This window comes from Onthophagus taurus, chromosome 5 (assembly GCF_036711975.1).
Source record: "Onthophagus taurus isolate NC chromosome 5, IU_Otau_3.0, whole genome shotgun sequence".
NCBI classification, from domain to species: Eukaryota; Metazoa; Arthropoda; class Insecta; order Coleoptera; family Scarabaeidae; genus Onthophagus; species Onthophagus taurus.
In genome coordinates this window covers 11,636,872-11,650,197 of record NC_091970.1, presented here as the reverse complement: position 1 = coordinate 11,650,197, position 13,326 = coordinate 11,636,872, and the positions used below count along the sequence as shown (strand labels likewise).

The window sequence follows — 13,326 nt, the reverse complement described above, 5'->3', positions numbered from 1 at the left end:
TTTTAAGGGGGTGGTTAACCCCAACCACCCCTAAATGGTGTATTATGCCTTATTTTACATTAAACATTTTATTGTGCGACTAATTTACGGTTTTGTTAAAGTATTTTCAAAATACCTGACAATTTTATCACATCATTCTTGCGAAAAGTGGTTACATGTTAACCCCCGTAACTTCGCTGGGGATGATCTAGAGCGAATGGGAAAAAACCCTTAACTAATATTTTTGAACGTGCTGGAAGTATACTTAATGCCGCCAAAATCGATAGGGTGGTTTTTAAATAATTCCAAAAAAATAGGGGTAGTTCGCCCTTCTTAACCCTCTGGTATATGTGTGATACATCAAAAGAAAGCTCTTTTAAAATGAATATCAGTTACAATTTACCAAATTTTGATAGCACTTTTCATTTTTAAAATATAAGTGAAAACGTACTTTTTCTCCAAACTTTCAACCCCTATAACTCGCCCCAGGGGCTTTTACCGCACGTATAAAAAAATGTACGAACCTTATTTTGGCCCATTCTATGACTGTACCAAATTGCATCGAAATCGGTGAGACAGAGTTGTGACACTTCCCTTGTAAGTATAATTATGTATAAAAACGGAAAAATTATTATTTTGAGGTTATCTCCTTAATTATTGATTAAATCAAAAAAGCTTTGTTTAGAATTGTTTCAAGAACAATTTTTGTTAACACAATTTTTTTCTAACTTGAAATTTTAATTTCCCACTGAACAGTATGCTACAAAAATTAATATTTTTGAGGTTATATCCTTATTGTTGATGTAATCAAGAAATGTTGTTAACAAAATTTGTTTAGAATTACTTCAGGAACAGTGTTTGTTAATAAAAATTTTTGCTATCTTGAAATTTTAATTTCCCTCTGAATAGTATGCTATCAAAATTAATTATCTCAACAATTATTGTTTTTATTAAAAAATGTTTTAAATAAAATTTGTTTCAATTTCGATTTCGAATCAATTATCTTCATAAAAAATTTTTACATCTCTATTAATTCAGCATCTAAGTATAATTATGTATAAAAACGGAAAAATTATTATTTTGAGGTTATCTCCTTAATTATTGATTAAATCAAAAAAGAATGTTGACAAAGTTTGTTTAGAATTGTTTCAGGAACAATTTTTGTTAACACAATTTTTTTCTAACTTGAAATTTTAATTTCCCACTGAACAGTATGCTACAAAAATTAATATTTTTGAGGTTATATCCTTATAGTTGATTTAATCAAAAAATGTTGTTATCAAAATTTGTTTAGAATTACTTCAGGAACAGTGTTTGTTAATACAATTTTTTGCTAACTTGAAATTTTAATTTCCCACTGAACAGTATGCTACAAAAATTAATTTTTTTGAGGTTATATCCTTATTGTTGATTTAATGAAAAAATGTTGTTAAAAAAATTTGTTTAGAATTACTTCAGGAACAGTGTTTGTTAATACAAGTGATTTCTTACAAGTATTTCAACGTTAACTGTCTTTTTTGACGTTTCTGTCAAACTTATTTATTACCACTTTTGAAATAATCAAGCTATTCGGCAATTCTACAAATTTTAAGGCGATTCTACTAAAACGCTAAGTTAAGAAAATTTGTAAACGTGATTTCTTACAAGTATTTCAACGTTAACTGTCTTTTTTGACGTTTCTGTCAAACTTATTTATTGCCACTTTTGAAATAATCAAGCTATTCGGCAATTCTACAAATTTTAAGGCGATTCTACTAAAACGCTAAGCTAAGAAAATTTGTAAACGTGATTTCTTACAAGTATTTCAACGTTAACTGTCATTTATGACATTTCTGTCAAACTTATTTGTTGCCACTTTTGAAATGATCAAGCTATTCGGCAATTCTACAAATTTTAAGGCGATTCTACTAAAAAGCTAAGCTAAAAAAATTTGTAAACGTGATTTCTTACAAGTATTTCAACGTTAACTGTCTTTTTTGACGTTTCTGTCAAACTTATTTATTGCCACTTTTGAGATAATCAAGCTTTTCGGCAATTCTACAATTTTTAAGGCGATTCTACTAAAAAGATAAGCTAAAAAATTGTAAACGTGATTTCTTACAAGTATTTAAACGTTAACTGTCTTTTTTGACGTTTCTGTCAAACTTATTTGTTGCCACTTTTGAAATAATCAAGCTTTTCGGCAATTCTACAATTTTTAAGGCGATTCTACTAAAAAGCTAAGCTAAAAAAATTTGTAAACGTGATTTCTTACAAGTATTTCAACGTTAACTGTCATTTTTGACATTTCTGTCAAACTCATATGTTGCAAGTTTGCAATGATCAAGTTATTCGAAAATTCTAAAATTTTTAAGGCGCATCTACTAAAAACCAATCTAAAGAAATTTGTAAATGTGATTTTTTACATGGTTTTCAACGTTAACTGTCATTTTTGACGTTTCTGTCAAACTCATTTGTAGTCACTTTTGAATTGATCAAGTTATTCGATAATTTTTAAGGCGATTCTACAAAAAAACAAACCTATGAAACTTGTAAATGTGATTTCTTACAAGTCTTTCAACGTTAACTGTCATTTTTGACGTTTCTGTTAAACCAATTTGTTGTCACTTTCAAATTGATCAAGTTATTTGACAATTTTTAAGTTGATTCTACTAAAAACTAACGTAAAGAAATTTGTAAACATGATTTCTTACAAGATTTTCAACGTTAACTGTCATTTGTGACGTTTCTGTAAAACCAATTTGTTGTCACTTTTGAATTGATCAAGTTATTTGACAATTTTTAAGGCGGTTCTACTAAAAACTAATCTGAAGAAATTTGTAAATGTGATTTTTTACATGGTTTTCAACGTTAACTGTCATTTTTGACGTTTCTGTCAAACTCATTTGTAGTCACTTTTGAATTGATCAAGTTATTCGATAATTTTTAAGGCGATTCTACAAAAAAACAAACCTATGAATCTTGTAAATGTGATTTCTTACAAGTCTTTCAACGTTAACTGTCATTTTTGACGTTTCTGTCAAACCAATTTGTTGTCACTTTCATATTGATCAAGTTATTTGACAATTTTTAAGTTGATTCTACTAAAAACTAACGTAAAGAAATTTGTAAACATGATTTCTTACAAGATTTTCAACGTTAACTGTCATTTGTGACGTTTCTGTAAAACCAATTTGTTGTCACTTTTGAATTGATCAAGTTATTTGACAATTTTTAAGGCGGTTCTACTAAAAACTAATCTGAAGAAATTTGTAAATGTGATTTTTTACATGGTTTTCAACGTTAACTGTCATTTTTGACGTTTCTGTCAAACTCATTTGTAGTCACTTTTGAATTGATCAAGTTATTCGATAATTTTTAAGGCGATTCTACAAAAAAACAAACCTATGAAACTTGTAAACGTGATTTCTTACAAGTCTTTCAATGTTAACTGTCATTTTTGACGTTTCTGTCAAACCAATTTGTTGTCACTTTCAAATTGATCAAGTTATTTGACAATTTTTAAGGTGATTATACAAAAAAACTAACCCATGAAACTTGTAAATGTGATTTCTTACAAGTTTTTCAACGTTAACTGTCATTTTTGACGTTTCTGTCAAACCAATTTGTTGTCACTTTTGAATTGATCAAGTTATTCGATAATTTTTAAGGCGATTCTACAAAAAAACTAACCTATGAAACTTGTAAATGTGATTTCTTACAAGTTTTTCAACGTTTCTGTCAAACCAATTTGTTGCCACTTTTGAATTGATCAAGTTATTCGATAATTTTTAAGGCGATTCTACAAAAAAACTAACCTATGAAACTTGTAAATGTGATTTCTTACAAGTTTTTCAACGTTAACTGTCATTTTTGACGTTTCTGTCAAACCAATTTGTTGTCACTTTTAAATTGATCTAGTTATTTGACAATTTTTAAGTTGATTCTACTAAAAAGTAACGTAAAGAAATTTGTAAACATGATTTCGTACAAGATTTTCAACGTTAATTGTCATTTTTGACGTTTCTGTCAAACCAATTTGTTGTCACTTTCGAATTGATCAAGTTATTTGACAATTTTTAAGGCGGTTCTACTAAAAAGTAACGTAAAGAAATTTGTAAACATGATTTCGTACAAGATTTTCAACGTTAATTGTCATTTTTGACGTTGCTGTCAAACCAATTTGTTGTCACTTTTAAATTGATCTAGTTATTTGACAATTTTTAAGTTGATTCTACTAAAAAGTAACGTAAAGAAATTTGTAAACATGATTTCGTACAAGATTTTCAACGTTAATTGTCATTTTTGACGTTTCTGTCAAACCAATTTGTTGTCACTTTCGAATTGATCAAGTTATTTGACAATTTTTAAGGCGGTTCTACTAAAAAGTAACGTAAAGAAATTTGTAAACATGATTTCGTACAAGATTTTCAACGTTAATTGTCATTTTTGACGTTGCTGTCAAACCAATTTGTTGTCACTTTCGAATTGATCAAGTTATTTGACAATTTTTAAGGCGGTTCTACTAAAAACTAATCTAAAGAAATTTGTAAATGTGACTTTTTACATGGTTTTCAACGTTAACTGTCATATTTGACGTTTCTGTCAAACTAATTTGTAGCCACTTTTGAATTGATTAAGTTATTCGATAATTTTTAAGGCGATTCTACAAAAAAACTAACCTATGAAACTTGTAAATGTGATTTCTTACAAGTCTTTCAACGTTAACTGTCATTTTTGACGTTTCTGTCAAACCAATTTGTTGTCACTTTCGAATTGATCAAGTTATTTGACAATTTTTAAGGCGGTTCTACTAAAAACTAATCTAAAGAAATTTGTAAATATGATTTTTTACAAGATTTTCAACGTTAACTGTCATTTGTGACGTTACTGTCAAACCAATTTGTTGTCACTTTTGAATTGATCAAGTTATTTGACAATTTTTAAGGCGATTCTACAAAAAAACTAATCTATGAAACTTGTAAATGTGATTTCTTACAAGTTTTTCAACGTTAACTATCATTTTTGACGTTTCTGTCAAATCAATTTGTTGTCACTTTCAAATTAATCAAGTTATTTGACAATTCTTAAGTTGATTCTACTAAAAACTAACGTAAAGAAATTTGTAAACATGATTTCTTACAAGATTTTCAACGTTAACCGTCATTTGTGACGTTTCTGTCAAACCAATTTGTTGTCACTTTCAAATTGATCAAGTTATTTGACAATTTTTAAGTTGATTCTACTAAAAACTAATCTAAAGAAATTTGTAAATATGATTTCTTACAAGATTTTCAACGTTAACTGTCATTTGTGACGTTTCTGTCAAACCAATTTGTTGTCACTTTCAAATTGATCAAGTTATTTGACAATTTTTAAGTTGATTCTACTAAAAACTAATCTAAAGAAATTTGTAAACATGATTTCTTACAAGATTTTCAACGTTAACTGTCATTTGTGACGTTCCTGTCAAACCAATTTGTTGTCACTTTCAAATTGATCAAGTTATTTGACAATTTTTAAGGCGATTCTACAAAAAAACTAATCTATGAAACTTGTAAATGTGATTTCTTACAAGTTTTTCAACGTTAACTGTCATTTGTGACGTTTCTGTCAAAGCAATTTGTTGTCACTTTCAAATTGATCAAGTTATTTGACAATTCTTAAGTTGATTCTACTAAAAACTAACGTAAAGAAATTTGTAAACATGATTTCTCACAAGATTTTCAACGTTAACTGTCATTTGTGACGTTTCTGTCAAACCAATTTGTTGTCACTTTCAAATTGATCAAGTTATTTGACAATTCTTAAGTTGATTCTACTAAAAACTAACGTAAAGAAATTTGTAAACATGATTTCTTACAAGATTTTCAACGTTAACTGTCATTTGTGACGTTTCTGTCAAACCAATTTGTTGTCACTTTCAAATTGATCAAGTTATTTGACAATTTTTAAGTTGATTCTACTAAAAACTAATCTAAAGAAATTTGTAAATATGATTTTTTACATGGTTTTCAACGTTAACTGTCATTTTTGACGTTTCTGTTAAACTCATTTGTAGCCACTTTTGAATTGATCAAGTTATTCGATAATTTTTAAGGCGATTCTACAAAAAAACTAACCTATGAAACTTGTAAATGTGATTTCTTACAAGACTTTCAACGTTAACTGTTATTTTTGACGTTTCTGTCAAACCAATTTGTTGTCACTTTCAAATTGATCAAGTTATTTAACAATTTTTAAGGTGATTATACAAAAAAACTAACCTATGAAACTTGTAAATGTGATTTCTTACAAGTTTTTCAACGTTAACTGTCATTTTTGACGTTTTTGTCAAACCAATTTGTTGTCACTTTCAAATTGATCAAGTTATTTAACAATTTTTAAGTTGATTCTACTAAAAACTAACGTAAAGAAATTTTAAACATGATTTCTTACAATATTTTCAACGTTAACTGTCATTTTTGACGTTTCTGTCAAACTCATTTGTAGCCACTTTTGAATTGATCAAGTTATTGGATAATTTTTAAGGTGATTCTACAAAAAAACAAACCTATGAAACTTGTAAATGTGATTTCTTACAAGTTTTTCAACGTTAACTGTCATTTTTGACATTTCTGTCAAACTCATTTGTTGCCAATTTTGAATTGATCAAGTTATTTGGAAATTTGACAATCTTTAAATCGATTCTACTAAAAACCAATTTAAACAAATTTGTAAACCTGATCTCGTAAAAGTTTTTCAACGTTAACTGTCATTTTTGACATTTCTGTCAAACTCATTTGTTGTAACTTTTGAATATATCAAGTTATTCGACAATTCGACAACTTTTAATCCCGAGAAATTTGTATATAACACATATTTTTGACGTTTTTAACATTCATCTGTCATTTTTGACGTTTTCGTTCTGTCAATCATATCTCGATTGTTATTCAACACAACCCCACCGTGTTGGTACTCATTTCAAAGGATTTTTCATTTCCTACCCGAAAAAAACAATTTTGATACAAAACTAACGATTTAGTTCTTACCTTAACATAAATCCTTACGATACTTCCTGTGCTCAATACCAAAACGTCGAAGAATTTCTCTCGAACCTCAACGACAACCGCCTCGACGACAAACGGTTGATGATTTTCGATGTAGTGCAACAAAAAGAGGTCCGATTGAACTTCACCCGCTCTTTTCGCGTTGTATTTTTGCTTATTGCAATTCGCCGCGGTTTCTATAACGTGATCTATGGTCCAATTTGGTTTTGACGTGTAACCGAGAGATGCCGCTAATAATCGGTGGACCATTACGTCGGCGTATCTTCGAATCGGTGACGTAAAGTGGGTGTAAATCGGTGTTGATAAAGCGTAATGTTCGTAATTTTCTTCGACCCCGGCGCAAAAATAACGAGCCCGAGTCATCGGTTTTGCTAGTAAATGATTTAAAGCTGCGTTTCTTGTTATACCTAGATGAAATTTAAAAAAGAATGTAGGTAAACTTTGATGATTGGAGTTATTTTTACCTAAAAACGTATCTGAACTATATTCTTGCAAACTTCTTTGTATTCCACCCGAACTAGACACGTCCAAAATGATCCCAACAATTTCCAACATCTTCTTAACATCACCAATTAATCTCGGATTGGGTGGTTCGTGGCATCTCAAAAATGCCAAATCGGGGAAGTCGTTTAAAATTCGTTTTGCAACCGTTGTATTCGCCAATAACATGAATTCTTCGATTAATCGATTCGATTCGGTGTTTACGCAGCGGAAAAAATCGAGGGGGTTCCCCGTTTCCGGGTCTAAATGGAACCCGATTTTTACTTGATTGATTCTTAAAGCCCCGGAATCGATACGATCTTTTCGCAAAATCACCGCGATTTCTTGTAACTTACAAATAATTTTTTTTAAATCTTTTTGTTGAAAAGTGTTATAAATTTTTGGGAAATTTTTAATCGGTTCGTTATCGATCATTTTTTGTGCGTGTTCGTACGATAATTGACAACAATTATTTATAACCGTCCGAGAGAATCGGTGATTTAAAATGGTTAAATCGTCTTTTGAAAATTCCCAAAACACGGAAAATGTTAACGATTTTTTTCCGGGTAATAAAGATAAATTTTGACACATCACTTCGGGTAACATATGATACACTTTATCGACTAAATAAATCGTTGTTGCTTTCTTAGAAACTAATTCATCCAATTTAGTTGCCTCGCTTAAATAAAAACTTACATCCGCGATATGAACCCCGATCTCATAATTACCATTCTTTAATATTTTTAACGATAAAGCATCGTCTAAATCCCTCGCAGTTTCGGGGTCAATCGAAAAAACACAATCTTTCGTTAAATCCTCTCGACCATCAAACTCAGATTTCGAGATATTCTCAATTTTCGCGAGAATTTCTCGCTCTAAATCGGCCGGAAATGGAGTTGTATCGAGATCAAATTCGGTTAAAATCGCCTTAGTTTCAGTTTTTATATCATTTTTATCGCCGACCAACTCCAATTTACCACCAATCGCGAATTGGGGTTTAATCCAATCGATTATTTTGGTTTTGTAAAGATAATCCTCAAATCGCGCGGGATTTTTAAAAAATTCTTTCATGTTAAAACTAACATTTTTGTTTTGAATTAATACGCGGGGAAGGCGAACATCGCGTGGTTGCAAAAGGATTATTTTTTGACCCCGATTCCATGTTAATGTTAAGGTACCAATTGCGGTTCTTGAATGAATCTAAAACAAAAAATATGGGCTATAAATTAATATATTTTCACATTTACTAGCTTAACATTGAGGCAGACCAAGAACGATATTGAAAATGGTTAAATCCAATTTATGATGAAGATCAGAAACCATGGCAAGGATGGCAAGGTCATGCTGACCTTGAGAGATGATAGGGGATGATAATGAAACTTATTAAAGATAATGAGTGTCAGTAGCAAGAATGAAAGAATAGATAGAGCTTGCATAATTTAGATACTGCAAATAGAGGACTTCTCCACCTGGGCAGATGATGAGTAGATCGAGTAGCCCATCAATTCATCACTGCCGGTTTAAAGACCGAGTAAAAGGTGAGAGTTGGGCCAACAGCTCATTACCGTGAAAAACATACAGTTCAGAACCTAAAGAAATACCTTGGACTAGACCCCAACTACTCTCTTAATAATAGTGTTTTCAAATTGAAGCGCCAAAAAGAAGGGTTGCTATTGGTCAGTTTTAAGCAAAAATTACAGCTGTTGCTGTATAAATCGTGTATTTTTGTGAGTGCGCTTGCGTTTAATTTTTCTCCTTAAATTTGCGTTGTAATAGAAAAATAATTCTTTTAAAAACTAATCGGCTGACATTTTTCTTCAATATGGACGATGTAACAAGTACTTCTGGATTGGAAATATCTCCGCAGAAAATATCTCAAGTTAGGACATCTATCTGTGATTGAGAAACAGAATATAATATTAAATATACCGTATTTTCTCGAATGTAATCCGCACCTTTTTTACAAATTTTATGTGCTCTAAAATCAAATGCGTATTACAATCGGGTGCGGATTAGATTCGCAGTCGTATAGTTGCAATTTGGAAAATAGTAAAATAAAATCACATTATAACAATAACACTTTATTAAGGGTTTTAGAACGATATTTACATTTTTATGTATCATTTTCTTCCCATATTACGTCATCTTCGGATTATACAAAACTTCTTAAATGATGTTATCATATTGTTTTCAGGGATCGTTTTCCATGTCGCCTACACTCACTGAACAAGTTCAGAAGCTCCTTTAATTGAATACATACACAGGTTGTGGTATGGATGTTATTTCACCAGGTATTATTATTATGACAAGAAGTCTAAACCAAGGGCAATCAGTCTATGATTAATTCATATCCTTATTTAATAATCTTCCTGGTCTAAGATTCCATACTTGTCTTAATCATTCCATCATCAGCTTTTCCATTATCCATCCTTTTTGTTGTGCCCTAACTAGGACGTCTTTACTACTAGGAAATCTTTCAGATTTCAGAATGGTTTTTTTCTCAATATTAATAATGACAGCAATTTTTCCCTATCACTTGTTACTGCGCATCAATGTTATGCGCAATTTTTTGCAACCACTCGTTTATAAAGAAATTTCCCACACACCTCTTCTTTCCAGTGTGTAATTGGGTGGCAATCCAGATATACTACCATTTCGTTGACATTTACAGTTTGAGATAAAATTGAAATTTTCTTGAAAATCATTAGGAGCTTTTGAGAAATTGTAGTTCTGCGCCTCAACGATAACACCATTCGGCGCATAAATCCCACAACCCAACCTTTGCTAGTATTAAAAATTTTTTAGTCCTCCTTTCGTTTTTCTTGAGAGAACTAAAAAACTGCCTCGTCAATTTCATGAAATCGTCTCTTCTTTGGCCCGGTAAATTTTTTGCACGATGCCTCACAGTCTGCAATAGCTATAGTTCATTTTTTTTCTATAATACCTGTCAAATTGTTGTAAAGTTGGCAAAATTAACAGGGAGTTTTGTTTTATCATGTTTTGAAATAGATATACATTGTTTTATTATGCTTCTAATGCTAAATCTACTTCTGTTTACTATTTTTCCAATTTCGGAGTATGATTTATTTTGTTTATGTAGGCGGATTATGATTTCTCTCTCAGCTGCAGTTGTTTCTTTCCGTTTGCCGCTCATATCGATAAATTAAACACTTTTATGAAATTCAACTATTTAAATAACCTTTACGCGCGTATGACAGATCGGGATTTTCTCCGTTGGTATATTATAACGTCATTGCTGCCAACCCATTATGTTTAATAAATGAAAAAGTTACTGTGCGAACACTTTTGTCCACTCAAAAATTAGTATTTTAAAAACATTTTGTTGTTATTTTTTATATGAATGTTTCTATTTTATATTTCTATATAATATTAAGTAGTGAAAATGTCAATAAATATTTTTGGTGAAACAACTAAATAAAATTTTTATTTTAATTTTACGTAGACCTCAATTTTACTTAATGATGTCAAGTGTGCCAACACTTTAGTCCATCACTATATGTCACACTGACGTTTGAGCTTTCGTTATTCAAAAAGAAAAGGTGCATAAAAAACGCTTTTACAATAAATATGTACTTCGTTAAAATCGTATTTATCTAAAAATTTATTAGTATTTTAACCTCAACTATTTAGTTGTTGAAAATGTTACTAAAAATCAGGAAAACAACATAAATTTTATACGGATCCTAGATAATACCAACAGAAACCCTAAAAAATTTACATTGACAAGTATTATAGAAAAAAAACGAACTATACCTTGTCTTTCCGCAACAGCCGCAACGTTACTTTCATTAACCTTTAGGGGGCCGAGATTTTAGGTAACATATTGTCTGAAGAAAATCGATACAAAATGTACTTCATATGATATATTTATCAAATACAAAGACTGATAACATAGACCACCACTTAAGTGGTGGTCCCGGTCCTCTAAAGGTTAACAGCAAAAATTGTACCAGCTTTTCGATTTCCTTAACGCTAACTTAATAACATCTCTTTAAACTTTGCTGTATAGAAGAACTTCTTAGATTTTTGCTACTTTTTTTTTATAATTACGCTATTATATGTATAATTAAGCACACACCACGTTCGAGCTACTACGAAGGCAGTACATAAACGGAATTCGTGCAAGGCATTACTATTTATTTTTAAAATTATATTTATTTTCAAATTTTTTCTGGCTTGGTAAATTTAAAGTCTAGTCTAATAAAAACTCGTCGTAAACAAGGTTTCTTTAGGTGCATCAGTCAACGGAAAAAATATATATTTATGGTTAACAAGCATCGCATAGTTTTGGTGTTGTCGAATTGCTCAAAGAAAGATGCGGATTACATTCGCAAACTAAATTTTTTTACCACTATGCATTTTTAAAGTCGGGGTGCTGATTAGATTCGAGTGCGGATAAGATTCGAGAAAATACGGTATTCAAAAAAAATTCGAGCAGACAAGCCCACAATGAGAATCAAGGGTATTGTCGCAAGAATATCGAGTATGATAGGTTGGTATTAAAAGACACCACCATCAATAAGTACAGGGTGGGCAAATTTGGGTGTTATTATAGGCTATCTCAGAAACTATAAGAGATACGAAAAAAGTAGGTGCCATGTCCCGGTCTCTTTTTTCAAGACTAATCCAATCCCGCAAACACCAAACCTCTATCTTCTTTTATTTTTAAGTTATAGCCAAAAAGTCAAATTTTCGTGATTTCCAAAAATTATCATATTTCGTTTATTTTTGAAATTAGAGAAATGGAGTTGATACGTTTTTAAGACACTTTTTTAAGTAGAATATACCGCCGTTGACAAATTTTAAAAATATTTGACGATTTTTGAGATACAACGCAAAGTTGTATTTTTTTAAATACAAACTATAGTAGATTATGGTTTTACTGAAAAGAGCGTATTTTTAGCTTTCCAATGATGTATTGCACGCATGGCGTAAGTATTTGGGGAAAATAAACATTATTTTTTAATTCTAAAACATTAAAGATTAATATTCAAAATTCTAATTATAGTAGGCGAGGAAAACGTTAAGTGCCACTTAGTTACTATAGTAACGTGAGTTTTCTGATCATTTCATTCATGAATTTTTCGAAACGAGTTTAAAAAATCCTCATTATCTTTAAATACATAAAATTAAAAAATGATTCTTTAAAAATGATAGATAAGGCCCAGTTTATGATCCCTAATCTTCCTCTATCTCACCCAATTTCAAAAGAAAAGGTTGCAAATATGAAAAAACTTCTAAATTTCATGGTTGGGGAAAACTGGGAAGATACTACAGAAGATTTCATTCATTGATACCCAACTGTTCTAACCTTACAACCAGTAAGTTTAGTAGAAGAAGATGACACAGTCTGTGACTGTTTAGTTCCTGAGGTTGTTGTTCATATTTAATTATTCATTAATTAATACGTTTCTTGTATTTTTAATAAACAAACTTTATCTACAAATCATTTTTTATTGGTGAACAAAGTCAGGGATTAGACACTGAGAAATTTAAATCAACTATTCAAAGTTTTTATTCGTTGGTACAAAACCCACTTTATCCTGCATAATGGTCAAATATATAAATAATAATCAAAATTTTGAACTTTAGCGCTTACTATTTTGGAATTGAAAATTAACGCTTATTTTCCGCAAATATACCATACATGCGATACATCATTGGAAAGCTAAAAATATGCTCTTTTCATTAACATCATAATCAATTATAGTTTGTATTTAAAAAAATACAACTTTGTGTTGTATCTCAAAAATTATCAAATATTTTTAAAATTTTTCAACGGCAGTATATTCTACTTAAAAAAGTGTCTTAAGAACGT

The 13,326-nt window shown here is 30.3% G+C and overlaps 1 protein-coding gene across 1 annotated transcript in view; it reads right to left on the bottom strand.

Moving 5' to 3' along the window:
• LOC111419931 (Dis3 like 3'-5' exoribonuclease 2) overlaps positions 1 to 13,326 on the bottom strand; it is a 41,700-nt gene that overhangs the window by 3,572 nt on the left and 24,802 nt on the right. The window contains exons 2-3 of the mRNA XM_071195789.1: positions 7,472 to 8,687; positions 6,990 to 7,414 (exon numbers count right to left, since the gene is read on the bottom strand). Of these exons, the coding sequence (XP_071051890.1) occupies positions 6,990 to 7,414; positions 7,472 to 8,687 (1,641 nt within the window). The remainder of the gene's footprint in view (positions 1 to 6,989; positions 7,415 to 7,471; positions 8,688 to 13,326) is intronic.